At 41.6% G+C, this 19,093-nt stretch overlaps 1 protein-coding gene across 1 annotated transcript in view; it reads right to left on the bottom strand.

Annotated features, from left to right (window-relative positions):
• LOC104083239 (protein unc-80 homolog) overlaps positions 1-19,093 on the bottom strand; it is a gene marked incomplete at its 5' end in the record, with an annotated part of 109,269 nt that overhangs the window by 72,939 nt on the left and 17,237 nt on the right. The window contains 6 exon segments of the mRNA XM_009586655.1: positions 4,331-4,543; positions 10,604-10,776; positions 15,569-15,668; positions 16,173-16,279; positions 16,818-17,026; positions 18,362-18,463. Of these exon segments, the coding sequence (XP_009584950.1) occupies positions 4,331-4,543; positions 10,604-10,776; positions 15,569-15,668; positions 16,173-16,279; positions 16,818-17,026; positions 18,362-18,463 (904 nt within the window).

Genomic DNA, 19,093 nt, shown 5'->3' with positions numbered 1-19,093 from the left:
CACTGGTGGTCAAGGGCACTGCCCCATGCAGGCTGTGGAGATGTTCTGGCCAGAACAGAATGACCTGGCTTTGTTTTTATTGTCTGTGAAATGCAGTAAAGTAGAGAAAGGGATGATAGAAGATTAATTGCTACCAAAACCATAATTATTTCCCCCCTTTTTTCCAACCAAAATTTGCAGTGTCAAATTTCAGGATGAAAAATTTTGCAGATTTGGTTAAATAACAAAAAAATCCCCAAACCGGCACATGATAGGCAGGAGGAGATGAGGTCATTATTTTCTATGAATTTCTTCCACTTTTCTTTCTCCCCTTGATATATGTGTGCCAGATTTTTGCTAAGTCTGAGAATACCGAGAATATTGAAGAAACTGTTTAAGAACTTAAACTCCGTTTAAAAAACTATCCTGTGACTTAGAAATCCAGTAACAGTCCCCGTTTCCTCCACAAAACTGTTGAATGCCCATGGGAAAGCCTGCTTCCATCTTTAAAGGAGAGAATGCCTGATGCACTTTCCAAAAATGAGCTGAAAATATGCATATAAAAGCTGGGAAGGTGCATGGGTAATGGTGTGGAGGGGATCCACGTAGAGAACACAGACAGACTTCCGCTGAATACTGTTACATTCTCCAGAAATGCATTGATCGTTTATTTATGGCTGTTTGCCAGCATCATTATCAGCATGTAAACAGCCCTCATGGTGCTGTGAGCAAAGCTACAGATGAGGGAGCGTTAGCAAGAAGAATGCTTTCCTGCTAAGACACTTCAGAGCTCTTAAGGATTTTCTTCATTTTCTTTGCTGCAGATAGGTGAAGAGAACACAGACATGTATGTAAAACTTCATCCTGTGATATCATCACTTTGCAAGGGAGGAAATGTGTTTAATTACTGAGTTTTCATCAGGACTTGCCATTTGGCCTCCTTGGTTTTGGGATAGTTTCAGAGAAAGATACTACAGAGGATTTCTGAATCTTCTACAAGTCAGCACCGAAGGCATGCCAGCACTACATAATTTTCCTGTCTCGGCTGAAGCAAAGCAGAAATAGATAAACAGTCACAAACAGGTATTGGTACAGCTCTTCTTCCTTGCTACTAAGCAGTTCCTGTGAAATCCAGCAATAATGAAGAGCATAGACTGCTACACGAAGAGAATAAGGTGGTATTGTTGTGGTTTGCAAGCTGATGCAAATAGTTGCCAATCTCAGCTATCTGTGAGCCTCCACATTGCTAAATAAACTCCGCATCTCTCAGTTTTTTTCTCCTTTCATGTTTCAGGCATTTAAAGGAAGAAATATTCTGCTTGCCTCTCCACAAAGCAGTAATTTATCACATATTATTTATGCTATGTTGTCCACCCTAATATTAAAGTAATCATACATAATCCCACAGCATCCTAACTAATGAGCACAGAATTCCTAACGTGTATTATCTGCATGAATTATCCCTGGTTTTCCTAGCAAACGGGGAGCATGCCACACTTTAAAAGAAAATGCCTCTTAACAGAAGAAGCGAAAGGAAATGACAAACTAGCCTGATCAGCATAGATTTAACATTGTATTATTTAAAAAGACAGCATAACAAGTGATATTGCATGATTCAATAGGCTGATCACTGTTAGGCAGTCCAAATCCCACCTCATGTGGAAAGGGCTTACCACTGTTACCCTCTGATGGCTGTTAGAGAGGCTGAATTAAAGGAGTTGGGTGGGGTAAAAAGGTTTTACATTCATTCTTGGTCTCACTAAACTTTGACAATAGCACTGTATATCACAATTAGTGAGCAATGAGAGACAAGCAAGGATCCATAATTAGCACAAATTTCCAGCCTGATTCACTGCAAGAAAAAAACAGAACAAGGCCTCGGTGCATTCAGAGACTAATACATTCTTTTCTCTTCGTCCAAGGATCTTCCTTCCAGAGGAGCAGCCCTGCTGCCACCAAGCAGCAAGGACAGTGTGCTGTAGTGTTGACAAGGATCTGGTAGCATGGAGGCAGAGATGGGCTGGGGGAGGTATCCCATCTTCTTGGTACTGGAGCTGCTTAGGAGCTATGTGAGTGCATAGTCATTCTGCCCTTCATGCTGATATTGCCCATGGTGAAACGGGCAGGTTAACACACAGAAACGGCAGCATGTTCTGCAGCAGATGCCTGTACTACAGCAACAGAAAGCTGTTTCTCCTCATGGTTCACCCTATCTGGTTGGAATCTGGTCAGAGCCAACAAAAGCAGCCATCTGAGGAGCACAGCTTGCAGGGTCCCAGCCCTACAGGCTTGGCTAGTGGCTGCCGCTTACACTTGCAGCCACCTTCATCTAAAACAGCTTCTGGGAGGTAAAAGCAGTGCCAGAGGAGCAGCCCTGCCCAGCATTCAGCATAAAGGACATAAAGGAACTGCATCTCAGCAGTGCTAGATGCAGACCAAGCCTAAAGTATGAGTCTGTTTGGGGGCCGGTGATGCTGTGGGTAACTATACTGTCCTAGCCTCCAGTGAGAAGAAACAGAAATATTCATGGGTGGCAGGACACCTTGCAGTAAAAAGAGAAGAAATTTGCATGGTAAAGACTATTCTCCAAATCTCCTCCTGCCTTACAGTAAAGTGAAAGTAATGCTTTTCCCTTCTGGGATGTTCCTAAGCAGCTAGGAAACACATGCTATTCCTAGCATGGAGAATGCATCCAGATATGCCTTACGATGCCACTACAGTTAAGGGGAAGAGAATGCTGCTAAGTTGCTTGCCATCGGATTTCCTTGGCTCCTTTCTCGTGATCTTGCATCATATAGTGGTACCTTAACATTTCTAAAAGAAAACCTTCCTGGACTTTTTCCTGGTCAGGCTATTTCAGTTTCTAAAAATGGCAGCTGATGGGGAATCTAACTGGCTTCTAATGGTTACTGACTTGCTTGCTCCCATTTTGTCAGAATTTGAAGAAAAGGAATGTCTAGAGGTATAGAGTCCACCAACAGATGGATAGCCCTGACTGCCAGCAGTGCATGCAAAAATACAGGGACTATGTAATCATATGTTCTCCACTTGGAAGGATTGCTCAAAGGGGTTAGGCTAAGGTGGTGACTTCATGGAATATAGATGCAAATACATTCACACTATGTACTTTTTCAAGGAACTTTGGTATCTGTGCTGTTGTTAAGATAGTCACCTGTGTTTGAGACATAACAGAGAGCAGGGTGCCCAGGTAGCATTCCCTGAATTAGGTACAGAAATGGAAGGAGGAGAGCTGCCAAGAGACAAAGCTTATTAGCTTGGGTGCTCAGACCCAAGCTAGGTTCTCCCCCTGGGCTGAGTTTTGTGGTGGGAATGTACTGACACGGTCAGCACTAGCTCAAGGTTCCCTACAATGTGCTCCACTGAGAAGCATGCGTTGGTTTAACCTAGGAGAATACGGGTCAGCAAGGCTTTTTTGGCATAGACTATGTAAGTACCCCAAGATTACAGAATACATGGTTTTCAAATTCCCCTGAGCCTTGGATTTTATGTCTTTTTTCTTCTTGTTTTTTGTTTTGTTTTGTTTTTTTTTGATCATGACGCTCACTGAAAAAATCTCTGGTTTTGTGAAAAGAGGTGAGAAGCACAAAGCTCACTTCCAGACAGACATATGTAACAGGCACCATAGCGGTCAGAGAAACTTCTTCCACTATTCTGAGTTGTGTGCAATGACTTGCAATAAGCGTCAGCCTTCAGCAGGTATACCCTTGTGGGCTTCCAAAGAAATTGCAAGCGGCACTGACAGGGCCAGACAGGGCAATTGCCTAGTTCATGTATGGTAAGAGATTACGATCAAATAAAACTTGAAGGAGCCAAGCTCAAAACAAAGAAACAGTTCTTTAGATGACATATAGTAGCCCCATAGAATTCCTTGCCAAAGAATGATGAGTGCTAACAGTTTGTATGGGTGCAAAGAGAGACTGAACAAGTAAGTCAAAGAGAAATCCATTACTAAATATACAGCACCACATCTAGCTCAAGCAGCCCTGGGCTAAAATATTTGGAAGCTAGAAAAAAGCAAGTAGTATCACACACCCTGCGCTTACTCTTCCTTAGGCATTCACATATGATAAATGCTGGAAACAGGCGAGTGGACCAAATGGATCCTCAGAGGGAACAGAGCAGGGGGAGAAGAAGGAAGGGGACGCCATTACATCCTAACAAAGCCCTTTTCCATTAGGAGAAGAGCTGATCTTGGCAGGCTGTGAAGTGCAAGTTGGAAGGGAGGCTTATGAGTCCCCATTTTACTGGAACTGAAATTCTGCACAGGATCCAATTACCATTACATTTTGGTATATTTTTTAATGTAAGTAGACGAGAAACACACACTTACATCTCCCCACTGGTAGAAGAGCTTAGCTGCATTCCACTGCAGCTTCTGGTTCCTTTTGTTGCCCACGATAGGAGAACGCCCACGGGACAGGCCTTTCTTAGTAATGTTCACATGGTGGCCCTTCATCCACTCAGGCCAGTTGCCACGATTACAGCGGTGAACGAAGCGTGCACACTCGAGGAACAGGGCTGCTCTCGCCACTACAGGAGCTTCCTGAAATGTTTGCAAAAAATCACCTTAAATGCAAATACATTGGAAAAACTCTCTGAACATTAGAGGATTTTGTGCTTTAATCAGTTGCTTTGCAAGTTTGCCATGAAGTCACGCACATTGAGCAATCTCTCCATCAGGGTCTGAAACCTGGATCTCTGCCTTGAGTCACACCTCTTGAGCTAATAAAACCAAGGCTTGTAAACACTGAACAGTTATGCTTAGTCCAACCACTAGAGGGGCAGAAAGAGCCGTATTATAAACTTATAAACAACCTTGTTTCAGTACCCCTCTGTAATCTTTTCTTTCAGAAACCATGTAACTGCCAAAAAAGCAGAAGCGTGCATCTGACACTTTTACTGGAGGAATGAGCCAAGTTTTCTTTTCACCTTCGCTAGTAAGGCTGCAAATATTGCATGCGCAAATGGCAGCATGGCCACATGAATCCTAGCATTTGTCATGTTAAGTTCTGCTTGCGTATCTTGGGAGTGGAAGCATGAATGGAGGCTTGCTGAAACTAGGAAGAGTGCTCTTTTGCACTTAGCAGATATGGAGAGTGAAGTCTATTACTGGCATAAGTCAACAAAATTTCACTGGCCTAACTTCAATGGCCTTAGCAAGCATCAGACAATTTAGTACTGAAATTTAACATCAGGCAGCTGAGTTTTGAGGTGATTGACTATTTTCCAGAGGAAAATCTTCCTGCCCCCAGCTTGGAAGAGCACTTTTCTTTAATGGGAGAAATGATATTGAGTGTACCTTAGTTTGCATTAAATCGCCCAGCAGGACCCTTGTTAGACCAATAAAGAATGCTTCTGAAACTATCAAATATGTTAAAAAATGGACACTGTAATTTGTTTCCTAAAGGGTAGCTTAGACTCAGGGAGGAAATTTCTTCCCAGCAGTCTACAACTCTGCACAAATAACATCTTTACAGACATGGAAAGTGACTAGAAGCAAATGGTTCTCCTCATTTCCATTTAATTTCCCCCCTCTCTTCCTGCAATTTTCACGAGCAAAAACCCCTGTGGCCAGCAGGTTGTAAAACTAAGAATACAACAATGTCCACAATTTACAAGCTGGCTTTGAAAAGTTCCCTAACAGGGATTTCACAGAGCACAAACATCTGTATTCCACACATTTAGATGCTGACAGCTTTAATGAAGTAATTCAAACAGATCAGCATCTACTTATACGGGGAGGTTCCTCATCTGTGGTCCGTAAATAACAGACAGGCCCTGAGACCATGGAAGATGGTCTGTGGAACATTATTAAACAGTGCCTCCAACAGTGCTTTAATCAAAAGTTGAAATCAAGCAATTTTAGACCAATGCTCCAAAAGTTTGGGAATTGATTTAAGAGATTCTGTACTGCAGCTAAACTTACAGACAGAAATTACTACCAACAGGACTGAAAAAAGTCATGCCTTTTAGGGGATCAGCAAAAAAAAAAAAAAAGGATTATGTTTTGTCTACATTAACAAGAAAACATATTAATTGCTTCCTGACACAACATCCTGTTGCAGCTTTTTGCTTGTATTTCATTCAAATGTTGGAAGAAAATAGCAATCTTTTAGCAATTCTCTTGAATAAGAACATTAAAGCTGGGCCAATGTTCTGATGAGGAAGGCAGAAATCTGAAACCAGTCATTGACAACAAACAAAACTAATGTCTAGCACCTGGAAAAACCATTACAAATTACTTGTTGCCCACATGCAATATGGAACACTGAATAGGTGAGGATTTTATTCTTTTATTGTCGCAGAGTAAAACCTTAACCATGGAGACATACATGAAAAGATGAAGCCCAGCCTTAGTCTCCTCCTGTTTTAGTTCACCATTGTTAAAGTCACAATTTCTTAACATATAGGAATCTTGTAAAGATACAAGTTATAAACGTTATGGAAGTACTCAACTACTATAACTAAAGGAGGATCTATAGGATGGGGGGTGAAGAGGAGGAGGAGTGTGTCCTGGAGCACGAGTTCCAAATTAAAAATCATTGAAAAGACCTCCTGCACGAAGGAGGACTTTCTGAACATCACGGGGCACAAGCTCCCTGTGATTGCTTACCTGAGGCTCAGAGAAACCTGAAGCAGCAGCAAGAGAAAGATGAAGATGTGACAGAATGGACAAGGATGGATTCACACCACAGAGAAACACATCACAAATGGAGAGAAATGAATCAGGCAGGCGATGCCTAGCTGAAAAGAACACAAGTTACCATGGTCACTGTCAAAACTTAACACAGCAGCAATACTCTCACAAGCCTGACCGTGCCTGTGAAACTGTTCACAAGTCCACTTTTAACATTAGACCTACTATGTCGCTTTGTCTTTTGAAAATTGTTCTTGTACTTATAAATTGACATGAATAAGAATCCACCATTTTCTTAACAAAATTTCAAGTACTCCCATTGGAGCTTTTCAACAGATAACCTGATTTGTAATAATAACAGCACAAGCAATGACCTGGGTGGGAGGGAGCAAATACAGAATGGATTTGGAATTTTACAGCATCACATTACTGTTCAAGTACAGCTGATTCTGCAGAGTGTTATGACTGCAGAGTGTTTAGGTCCAGTTTTGTTTTCAAGGACAATGAATTTTATAAGACTAATCAACCAGTGGTAATTTTCTTGTGCCCTTTCTTACACTCTGCAAGGCACTTTGAGCAAAAATTCATTTCCACTGGTCTCTTCAAGGAAAAAAAAAAGGCAAAATAGCAACAATCTACTTTTAGAGTAAAAAAAGTAAATTCAAGTACTGTCAAAAGATGCTGACTGTATAGTTCTGCTTTGTCTAGCCATAAGATAAGTCTGGCATGAGAAGTAGCTTAGCAGGTATATGAAGACAGATGAGTAAATTATTAACCAATGCCTAGGACAATTGCCTCAAAAATGTTATTTCAAATCTCTCTGATTATATCTACAAATGGTCAAGTACAATCCATGACACGGCTCTTTGTTTCTATTCCCAGTCATCTATTCTGGGGACCTGTTTGGAACACTCTCTGACTTCCTTCCAGGTCATATGCCCTCCTATGGACAAATATTTCTCCTAGCTAAACAGGGACATGGGAATAACAGAGCCTGCCCAAAACCCTTGGTGACATGGAGTCAGGATACTGGCAAGTATTCTTGCAGTTTAGACTTTGCTTCTGCCTTCCCGATACTTGGTAGGTTCTCTCAAACACAACCCTGCTATAAAGCAGTGCCATTATGGCATTTCAACAAGGATAAGAGATTTACATGTTAGAACAGATCAGCTCACACATCTTACTGGAGAAGTGTAATGGTGACAGGTGTCACACATTGCTAAATTGGTCAAAGGAAAGCTTGTATTTCCCCACCTGAGTCATTTACACTAGTCTAATTAGGATACTTTAGGTAGATCTTCATACAATGCTAGACAGTGGTTTATTGGAACCCTCTGCAGAGACTTGACCACAGACTGAAATATCATATTACTTGCCTTTCAACTTCCAAAGTTTCTTAAAAAGAAAAAGAAAATAAATTTTATTGTTGCCAAGTCTGGATTTAAGTTGGTGACATAAGGATGAAACTGCCTGCAACATATTATCAATTGTCACTGAATGTTTGCAAAGCCACAAATTGATTGTAGTTTTACAAAATTCAGTCAAGGATGGATGCTGCTTCTGGGAAAACATGTTAACTACATAGTTTCTAAAACTAAGGCAACACTCAATTTAATATATAAATAAATCATTACCTCCATAAACATGCAGCCTTTGTTTCATTGTTCTTATTCCTTTAAATCACTGTGGCAAACCTGTATAAACATCCAGGCTGATCAAAGATCTTGCAGTCAGTATAAGAATGGAATTTCGAAAATCCGCATGAAAAAGCATGCTGAAAAAGTTTATGAAAGAACTGAAACTGGAGCTGTTTGTGTTTCATTTTTTAAAGGTTGCCATAGCAACTAGACTGGATAAAATGACTTAAGAAGCTTTTAATTTGCATCAAACCTGATTCAAACTATTACTTCAAAGGCCTGGAAACAGAAGTTACAAAAAGAGAATGTTTTCTGTTGGGCGTGCTCTATTGACATAAAATGTGGGAATTTTCCATAACAGCATACATTGCCATTAAGCAATACAGTGAGATGACAAGCTGTCATCTTTTGAAACTTGCAGTGCGTGTGACTTCTTAACTTCCATGTATCTCCAATACTTTGTAGACAAAATGCCTGCGTAGACAAAATGCCAGCTGAGCAGGTACTTGTAAGGAGTCTCCCAAGTCTGTAATTAGAACAAGGCTTCTTTCATCTTTAGCTGCAGACCTTCTAGAAATTCTGATACCAAAGCCTTCTGCATCATTCAGTGGAAAGGAAACAGTGTCAAACTCTATTTTGTAAAAGCCAGCTCTGGAAGTCAGAACAGACATTTTCAAACAGTTCACTCTCACCTATAGTTTTCAGTTGACTTCATACACAGGTACAGAGTAAGTTGGTCTGTAGCTTAAGTGTTTGCCAAATTTAAAAAAATAAATAAGACATTTACAGGCAATAGGGACATAATTGCCAAACCCCTGTTTTGTCGTCTGATTTATTAGTAGCGCATCCCAGAAGGATCTTAGTGACATACTTGACAGCAATGAGCTCCTCCCTGCCCATGCACCTTACATTCCCTGTGCTAGTTTAGAATTTGCAATGGGGTGGCAGCCTGGCAGCCTCGAAGAATGAAGTTCTCTTCGTGCAGCCCACAGCAGGAGTTACTATCTCCCCAAGCCACCTTCTGAGCTCACTGCAACCCTGACTGATAGGAACCACTTCTGACTGTGAGAGCATGAGACAGGCTTCCCTACCAGCCACTGCTTCCATAGCTTCCAGCCAGAGGGCCACCAACCTCCAACAGAAAGAGTGGGAACTAGTGAAGAAAACATCTGATTACTGAAGATGGACAGGGACCAGTTCAAACAGCGGAGTTAGATGTAAACTGATAGCAACAGCAACTTTGGGCCAGTATTAATGCAGACTTGCTTGAATCTGCAGCCTAAGGATGCAAGGTTAAGAAGAACGTATAAAGACGTGGTGCACAGAGTGTATCAATCCTACAGCTATGGAGCAGACAAGGCAGCACAGCTCAGGGCACAGCACTAGCAGAATGGGAGAGTCCATGAGCCTGGCATCTCCAGCAGCGAGCAAAAAAATTGAGTATGAGCACAAGTGGCATGACAGTCAAAGAGGCGAGTGGTGAGGAGTAGGAAGACAAAGGGATAGAGAGGATGTGGATGCTCTGAGAGCAGTGGCTTTCAATCTTTTTAAGTTTGCAGACATCCAAACACTTATGGAAGAAAGTAGAAGAGCACTGTGCAGAGAAGTTACTAATAATTGGCTGGCTTTTCATAGCTGTCTTCGTCACTCTTGTGCTTGTCACATAAGCACCGTGCAGAACCCCACTGGCCCATGAACCACAGGCTGAAGGCCACTGCTTTAGAAATGGAAGGCACTGTTAAAAAAACAGCAGCTGCAAGGAAAGGAAGGAGGGAGATACAGAAAAGACACTCAGTGTCAGGAAGGAGGGGCTGAATTGTGACACTTCTGTGATTTGGATCTGCAAAGTAGCAATATCTGCATTTAAAAGCATGCAGACTCTGACATTTGAAATTTTTTCCACTGACTGGCTCGGGTGACTAATAGTTCAGCGTTGCCTAATGTATTTATAACTCTGTCAGAACTCCTGAGTGGAATTACTATGCCTCTCCAGGTAGTTATCCAGTCTTCAATCCTTATTCTGTAGATTATTGACACTAGGAGCAGAAGCAGAATGGCTGTGAGCAAAATTTGAAGTCTGACAATAAAAGCTTTGCGCTGGCAATAATCTCGTTATGGGGAGCCATGTAATAAACATCCATTTTGTCTGCATACTCATCCAGTCACCGATGCTAAAACTCCACCTAATAACAGCAACACCAGTTGGCATTGCTGTGATGCTTTACCTGCTTTCTGTGCGGGCATGAACAGCATTAGTGAATGACAACGGACCACCACGTATGCACATGCTCTCACTCAGCAGGTAAAAATACACCAAGAAATGACTTACAAGATCTAGGGCTGCTGCCAAAATGGAGGCATCGGGGATAGTGCCTGGTTCACAGCAGTTCAGGAGAAACTGAAAGCGCTTCATGCCTTGGCGGATTGCTCCCAGGTTCACAACGTTCTTGGATTTTCCTCCTTCTTGGTTGGAGGTCAAATGATCATCAAAGCTATGGCAACCTAAAGAGGTAGAGAGTACAGAGGGGATGCAGGGAGGGGTAGGAAGAAGGGAACACAGTCTCTCACCAATAAAAAAAGTGCTACAAAACCCCTGATGAGTAGAGTCTTGGTCTAAATCCCTTCCTCACCTTGAGGTGCTATCTTGAAGATAACAAGGGCATTTTTACAATATTCATGACTTCCATGAAATAGGCGTACAGCAAGCCAGATTCTGGTCTTGGTCATACTGATGTCTGCCCAAAACAATTCCACCATACTCAGTGTGGAAGCCCAGAATCTACTCCAGCATAGGTGAACCAGAATATGGCCCTTCCTCCCCACCTCTTTCACACAGAACATCATGCTTACTGTCTGTTTTTCCCGAATAAACTCTTATCTTACTTCTCTGTTGCTTCTAAGTTTACCTTAAAGTGGAGCATGCATAAACCTTATTCCTCATGTATCAATTCAGTAATATATCATCTACTAGGACAGAAAAATCAGTAGGAAATATTGGAAATGTTCTATGTGGAAATCAAGTACTGTCCTTCTTTTAGGCATACATCTTCTGCAATTACCAGAACACCCAAAGTGAGACGGGACTCAACTCCTAGGTATTATCATCATTCCAGCCTCTCTCCCTTGAAGTCTCTTGCACTCTTTGGGATGCAAAGCTCCCTAATAAGAGTTCCTTTTGAAAATGAAGCTAGCACCCCCCTCCAGGGCTTCTTTCAAGCACGATTTTAAACTCCATGTCTAGAGTTCACGTGATAAATCAACTAATCCCATTGCCGATTGGAATGAACACTCCTGAATGCAGAAGATCATTATGCAGTCGGTACCCAGAGTTGAGAGAGTGGTAGAAAGACACAGATGAGAAATCAGGAAAGTAGTTTCAAGGCCAAGGTGGCTTGTCAAAACAAGAATAGTCAGCTTCCGGGCTTTTTCTCTTTATCCATAATATTCTCCCTGTTTACATGTGAAAGTACAAAAGTTTACAGAATACTGAAGGATAAAGCACTGAAGAAGAGAACACCAAGTGGAAAATTCAAGATTGGCTTTAAACATGGATTTGAAAGACAACAGGCAAAACGTCAGCTCTACAGGACTTTGTGACTTCTCCTTCCTCAGGAAAGAAGAATGGCTGAAACCCAAAGTCCCTTTGAGATCACACTCCCCATAATTACTTGGAAAGCACTTAGGTACCACGAACAATAGTCACAACAAAAAATGACAATGTAGATCTTCACTTTTTGCCCTGATGACAGAGGTATATCAAATTTCAAGAGACTTCTTAGGACATCTGTGGATTTTCTCTCTCCACTGAAGCTGTACCTAGTTTTCCAGTAAACAAAATGTTCCTATGTTGGGAAATATTTCATCAAAATGGAACAAACAAACAAAGTAGAAAGAACAGGTAGAACACTTACATAAATGAGCAGGCACAAATACCCTTTTCTTCCAACTCCTCCTGTTTCCTTATAGCCTGTAGCATGCTATCTGAGCCTTCCTGCTATGGCTGTTGTAACACTAACTCATTTGAGGTACAAACAAATGTTTCCTATTCAGGGCCCTGCTAGGGCTGTGCCTGTATGAGATAAAGAACAGAAACTTGACTTTCTGATACAGAAAGGCATGCCTAAGGCATCTCCCTAACCCCCACTATAAAGATCTAGCAGAGGCATTGTCCATCTGGGCTCAGTGGTACTACCTACAGTCTGTCACTACAGCCCTTTGCAGTCCCAGCCTTGCACTTTGTTGCAAGAGAATCCTTCAAAGGCAGCTGATGACTGTCCTCTACTACACCCATCCTGGAGTAGCCTTGCTGTAAGCAGGGGACCCTCACTGGCTTAATGTGACTCAGCCCCGCAGAAAATCTCACCCAGTGAGCAGAGACCATTTCCTAATAGGAGGACACTGGATGCCCAAGCTCCTGCCCCCACAATTGCTTCCTGCGCGAATGCAAGATCACCGCTCAGAGCAAGCATGTGCTGTCGTTCGCCTGTGCTGTATGCCTCGAACACCCCGGCAACTTCTGCGGTCGCTCACAATGTCTTCAGTAAGTGCCCAAAGGAACATTAAGGGTCTCATGTAAACATACTGTAACTCACTTCTGTATATACGCTGTGTTCTTAGTATAGGTAAAAAGATCATTAAAATAAACATTGTTATGCATGAATGTGCATATATTTATGCGTATATATGTGTATACATATGCACACATACAGATACACACACACACACACACATACGTATGCTTACATACATATCCAACACAGAATTTCCAGTGGTCTAGATGATATATCACAATGAAGATTACAATTCCTAAATGATGTGACAAATTATTCTACGCTTTATTATTATTTTTTTACTGTAATGTATTTCTCCTCTCTCCGTTTTCTTTCAAATTTGGTCTACTATGTTAAAAAACCCAAAAACACAAGAGGAAACGCCACATGGAAAAAGCATCAGCAAAGTAATGGCATAGCATCATGAATGACAAGAATGGGAAGGCAGAAATAGGTTCTTAAACGATGCTTTAGGGTCAGACCTTGAGGGATTTAATAGTATGCCCATCCACCTTCAACAGGCTTTTATTCTCTTCTCCATAAGCACATAAAACCTGCTGATATTTATGGAAGACATAGAAGCACTGGAAATTTGAAGGCCCTCTGTAACGTTGCTGTTCTACTGTGTTATAAACTGTTCCACCCTGAAAAGGCCTCATATCGATTTCACTACACACATACAAGTAGATACACACAGAGGCATGCACAACTACTCTAATATTTTTGTTAATGGTATGTGGCTTTCATTGCATACCAGAGATCCTTGTGGACATGGTGATACAACTTCCTTAATTGTCACACTTTGCCTTAAAAACTTTAAATACCCTCCCTTTGCTTCAGTTAGTGATCAGGCAACAGCCCAACCCTCCCCATCAACACCACTGGACAATCTGCCTGTTTCTCATACTAACACGCAAGGGTCTCTCTTAAACCATTGCATCACTTTTATTATGGTATTTCTAATGCATGCATATGTCAAAACCAAGCATGTGTCATGTACATCTCTTCTCTCACAGGCATGTAAAAGACGTTTCAAGTTCTCTTCATTAATTACATAAATTCTGATGTTACTCACAGAAGGCTGAAGTATGGACAACACTTCCAAAGTTCAAAAAGCCAATACTAATGTGTCATCTGAGTTTTGTATAGACATAAGATGAGCCACACATACTGAAAGGCTTTTGACCCTCACAGGGCCAAGACTAAATCTGTGCCATTAAATTAAGAATATGGGCATTCTAGGCAGAAGCAAACTCACAGTGGCATAAAATCAGCATTAGCAAGATGAAAAAAAAAAAATTTCCAACAAGAAAATATGAAGGACAACTCACATGAGCACTGTAGAAACAGCTGTGGCAGTCTATAAAGATCTCACTGCCCCTCAGTTGTTTGTTCCCAGTAAGAGCTGGGAGAAAATAGGGTGGAAGTATTTAACACCTACTTCAGCACAAAGTAGTGGATGAAGAAAACAATGCAGTTCCTTCCATTGCGGGGGTATTCACCTTCAGTTACCAAGCTACAACAAGCTGCTGGGCTGATGCATTCTCCTTCTAAAGGAACGGTACTTTTCACCTAGGAGCTAGTTGAAAACCACCACCAGTGTTTCTGCAGTGGTAGAACGATGACCAGTTTAGACTGGCAAGATATGCTCATACTTTGCTAGTATCGCTTGCCTGAACAATGCCATACATACATTACACTGCAGGTCTGGGACAGATGATGGTGAAATACATACAATGCAGTGTCAGAGTGTAATGTCAGAAAATAAAAAACATAATGCCAGAGAATGTAACATACTGTAAAGCTACATAAATCATGGTGAAAAAGAAAATCTACTCCTTTTTGTGTGTTTTTGGGAGTCGGGTTGGGTTTTCTTGAAAAAACAGTAATAGAACATCAGGATACAAGGTTGTCTCCCTGACAACAAGGATGAGCTCTGAGCTGAGGACATGTGAATGACTGCATAACATTTTAAAACAGAATATATCATGACCTTGTATTATTCGTAAAGGCACTTTTCAAACACTGCTGATTTTGAAAATGCATTGCAATTAAATATACTTTAGTGGAAAGGAAAAGTAGTGTTGTTATTATGTTGTGTGCTAAGAAAAAGGGACAGCATCCCTAACGAATGGTATGCAGACACTAGACATGCAAACACAGAAGAAAAGAGATAATTATAACAAGGTTTGTGCAGGGTTTTCCATTTCATCAGTGCTGATCTTTGCTAAAACTGCCAAAACTCACAAATTGGGGAAAAAAAACCAAAAAAAACCAAAAAAAAACCAACCTGATGGAACACCCATTGTTATATTAGGCAATGAAAGATTTACACACCTAATTTTGAACTGAATAAGTGCTTTGAAGCAAGCATTAATTTTTCAAGTGTGTTGATCAAATTCAATTTGATTTAAAAAGCCCAAATGTTGTATTTACATAATTTATTTTGATAGTCTTGATTTTTTAAAAAAATCGGCCTCACTAGAGTTTTTTCTAAATCAAAACAAAAGAAAGAAGGAAGGGAAAGAAAACATTTACAAAGACTAAAAAGTTGGAGAAGGCTAGAATGGATACAAAAACTATGGAGAAAGCAGGAAAAAAGGGAAAGGGCTAAAATACAGAAAGAAAGAGATAAAAAAAGATAAAAAGAAAGAAAAAAGGAGACGAGAACCCTGATTTCTAACCATCTTTTTCTTCTGTGTGATGAAGCTTGGATGGGTGTCTTCGGCAGGTGCGCCATTTACCAAGACGCTTGAAGAAATTCTCCTCTTCATCTCGCCCGTTGTCCAGGCCACCTCCTGGCCCCGCTCCTTCTGACAGCTTCACCGCGCTGGTAAACTTCACCTGTGCAAAGACAGAGGGCTGGGTCAGGCTGCGCCGTACCACTATCTCTTGGTCTTCCTTGCTTAGACATAAAGCATCTACAGAAGGGTTGTAACACAGTGGATGTAGCAATACAAGTGGGTCTGCACAGATTTGTGCACACTGAAGCACTTCATCTTTTAAGCTTTCTGCTTAAAGGATTGGTCTCTCGCAAGAGGCTGTAAAGGCACAAAGAAGGAAGGAGAAGCGTGACCAACAATTAAACCTGAAGTGTGTTGACAGAGCCTGCACTTCTCTCTCAGTGAACCAAGGCAGACTGACAAGTACAGTGTAGGATTAACCTAGTCTTCACTGTGAGCTGCAAAAGTCCAGTATCAAATTCCCATGGTACTGTACTCTGAAGACTTCTGTGACTGAGTCTCATTGGCTGCAATGTCCATATTGAGTAGAACGTTTCCCTGGACAGCTAAAACCACCCAGATCCTGTCCTTCCAAGCTCTCTGCAATCCCACCTGACACATTTACCTTGGAACTTTGCCTGATGAAAGACAGACGGTCAACAGAGCTGATATCTAGGAGATCTTCCACCCCGTCAGCCAGGCCAGAGAGGGAGGAGCGCTTTAGCCAGTTCCCTGTTGCAAAATAAGCCACTCAGGACAATTCTGAAAATGCTTCCAAGCAGAATCTATTTATTAGCAATTGCAGCATATTTCTCCAAAGCGGCCATGCCAGGGTATGGGAAAATGGGAGGAAAAGAGAAGGCAATGTTTTCATGTTACGTGCATTAACTACCATGCAAGGCCAGGTCTTGGGACTTGTAAAGGATATATTCTTTGTCTATCAAATGCTATTTGGAATATTTCTCTTCTACAGAGAGGAACAATGTCTGTGAGATTAAGGTACTAGCCTACTGCTTTGGAGACACGGATTCAATATTTTATTTTGCCACATATATCCTCTGTTACCTTTGGCAAATTGCTTACGTTTCCCTTTGCCTCAGTTCCCCATCTGTAAAATGGAAAGAGCAGCATTTCCCAGCTTCCCTTGGGAGAATAACAATATACTTGGACAATAAGGAACATGTTGCAATATTTCTTAAGACAGATATATCTATCTGTGTTTCTCTGCACATGCAGTATGTATATAGAATAGGAAGAGACATACATTTACCTATGGGGAGTTTGAGTTTCTTTCGAAGGGAGATTCGTCGGGAACGGGAGCGGGAGCGCCTGTCTGTGGTGGTCCCAGAGTGAGCAGTGGTGCACTCGGATGTGTCCTGCTCAGACTGACTACTGGTATCACTCGCTGCACTCTGTGACTTGAACATCTTTCGCCAGAAGTCCTTGCGTCCCAGAACGGCCCCTTGGATTTGCTCATCACTGGAAGAAAAGGGATGCAGAGTATGAACTGCATTTCAGTGAAGTCTGGATGCTCAGGGGAATGAGACCTCCTTCCCGCAGTCCCCTCCTGACCTCTCTGTTCTTTGAGGTTGTTTCATTTTGAATTCCAAACATACTCTTCTCAGTGGGACATACTCAAGTTTGACAACACGCTCAGTATTGTTCAAGGCACAAAATAACCATCTTTTCTACACTGAGGAGCTTATCCACTGAACAGGTCATTCCAATTCTTAGTTCCTACATGTGAAAAATGTATCATTTTCTTTAGGTCAAAATGACCCATATTGATAAAACTACATTGGTGCTTTCTATAAACATGTGTACTGGAAAGCTTTTGGACATCACAATAGCCATTTGTGAACCTGCTGGAGTCACAGTTCTCAAAATATTGGAATGGGGACAGCATATTTTGCTATACTCTTGAGATCTCCCACAGCTGTGGCAGGGCTCAGAGCAGAACAGCTTGCTGCAATTCTGCAGAGCAGTAAAGGGCTTTGTGGTATCCTTGCAGTCTCAGCAACAGTGAGACTTTGCAGGCTCAGTTAATGCAGGAGAATGCATAATACAGAGCTCTGGGCCCTTGTGCAAGCAATGTCTTTGTAGAGTGCATCTCAAAGCACTTTAACAAGACAGACAGCTATTCAGAGGCACAGAGAAGTTAAATGACTTGTCCAAAGTTACTTAGGGACCAGTGGCCGTTTATAAAATTTTCTAAAATTCTTAGAAGTCTTGATTAAATTTATCACAATATTAAATGGCAGAATTCTTTGGACAATAGAGACTTCAAACGCGCAATCCCTAACAGCAGGTTGATTTGCTCATTAAGAAAACTGGTAGAGCACCTGAGCTGATGAGGGAAATGCAACAATCTTCAGAGACTACATGCCCAAAATAGGTCAGGAATGGGCTGGCTCTTGGGAGGCAGTGAAGTACTAATGACCCTTACCAACAACTTGGAAACTGAAAATTAATAGAATCATTCCCCAGAAGCACAAACAAAGCATGGAGAACAGCTGTGACGACATCTCTGAGGAATTAACACTCTATTCATGGATATGGTAGTATGCGATATTGACAAATCTACTGCACTGTCATTTGAAAATCTCTGGTGGTTCCCGATCAAAATCAGGGTAGGTCCAGTTGGCAGCACTGAAAATAGGCATTACCTGGATGTTAGCAGCAGCTCCTGAACAGACACTCAACGCATTTGTTGTACCATCCAAAGAGGTAAGTCCTTGCTGTCCTGCCCATTTGTACTAACTCCAGAAGGAAGCTGTTGGCAATAACGCATGAAACAATTCAATATTTACTTACTGTTCTGGAGTTTGCATTGGGCGGCTTGAGATGTAACTACGGCATTCATCAGGGGCAGCTGATGCCTGGCCTTTGTCAATGATGATGCTTCCCACCTCGGATCTACACAGACAATATAAATCATCAACTAAAGCAAATGGATGGCCCATCTCATGGTCATCACATAGCTACATGACACGGAAACCAGCACTGCTGAGCAACAAAGCAGCTTTAGAGATGTACCCTCTCTTTAGCAACTTACTGCCTCTTATATATCATTCATGAAAAAGGCATCAGCTCTTAGAAGTAAACCCAAGGTTTTTAGGAGTTTTTCAACTTTCTTAATCCTTCTTTCCAACATTTTAATATGACAAGCCTCAAAGCACCAGAGAAAATTTCTTTTTGATAGAAGCATGTCAAGATGTCATGCACATTAAAAGATATGTCCACCCAGAGTTTTGGGACTGACACGATGCTTCTTACTTCTCTTAACCTTTTCTCCTCCCACTGTTTCCATTGCACTGTTCACTTAGGCCTCTTGTATGAGAGGGTTAACACTTTTTGCCGCAAATCTATTACTGTCTCAGTCCATTAAATTTTAAAGGAGACTACTGCCACAGCACAATTCTGTACATCAGGAACTGACATACGCTGTCAAGATAAAACATACAAGCCCTTGGACTTTCTACATTTGTGTTCAGTGCATGCAGTCATACAGCCATATGCAAGTCAGTCACTCGCCTTCTCCCTCCT

The sequence above is a fragment of the Fulmarus glacialis genome, unplaced genomic scaffold (genome assembly GCF_000690835.1).
Source record: "Fulmarus glacialis isolate BGI_N327 unplaced genomic scaffold, ASM69083v1 scaffold26731, whole genome shotgun sequence".
NCBI classification, from domain to species: Eukaryota; Metazoa; Chordata; class Aves; order Procellariiformes; family Procellariidae; genus Fulmarus; species Fulmarus glacialis.
The sequence above is the reverse complement of the archived record's forward strand: the minus strand, read 5'-3'. Positions and strand labels throughout refer to the sequence as shown.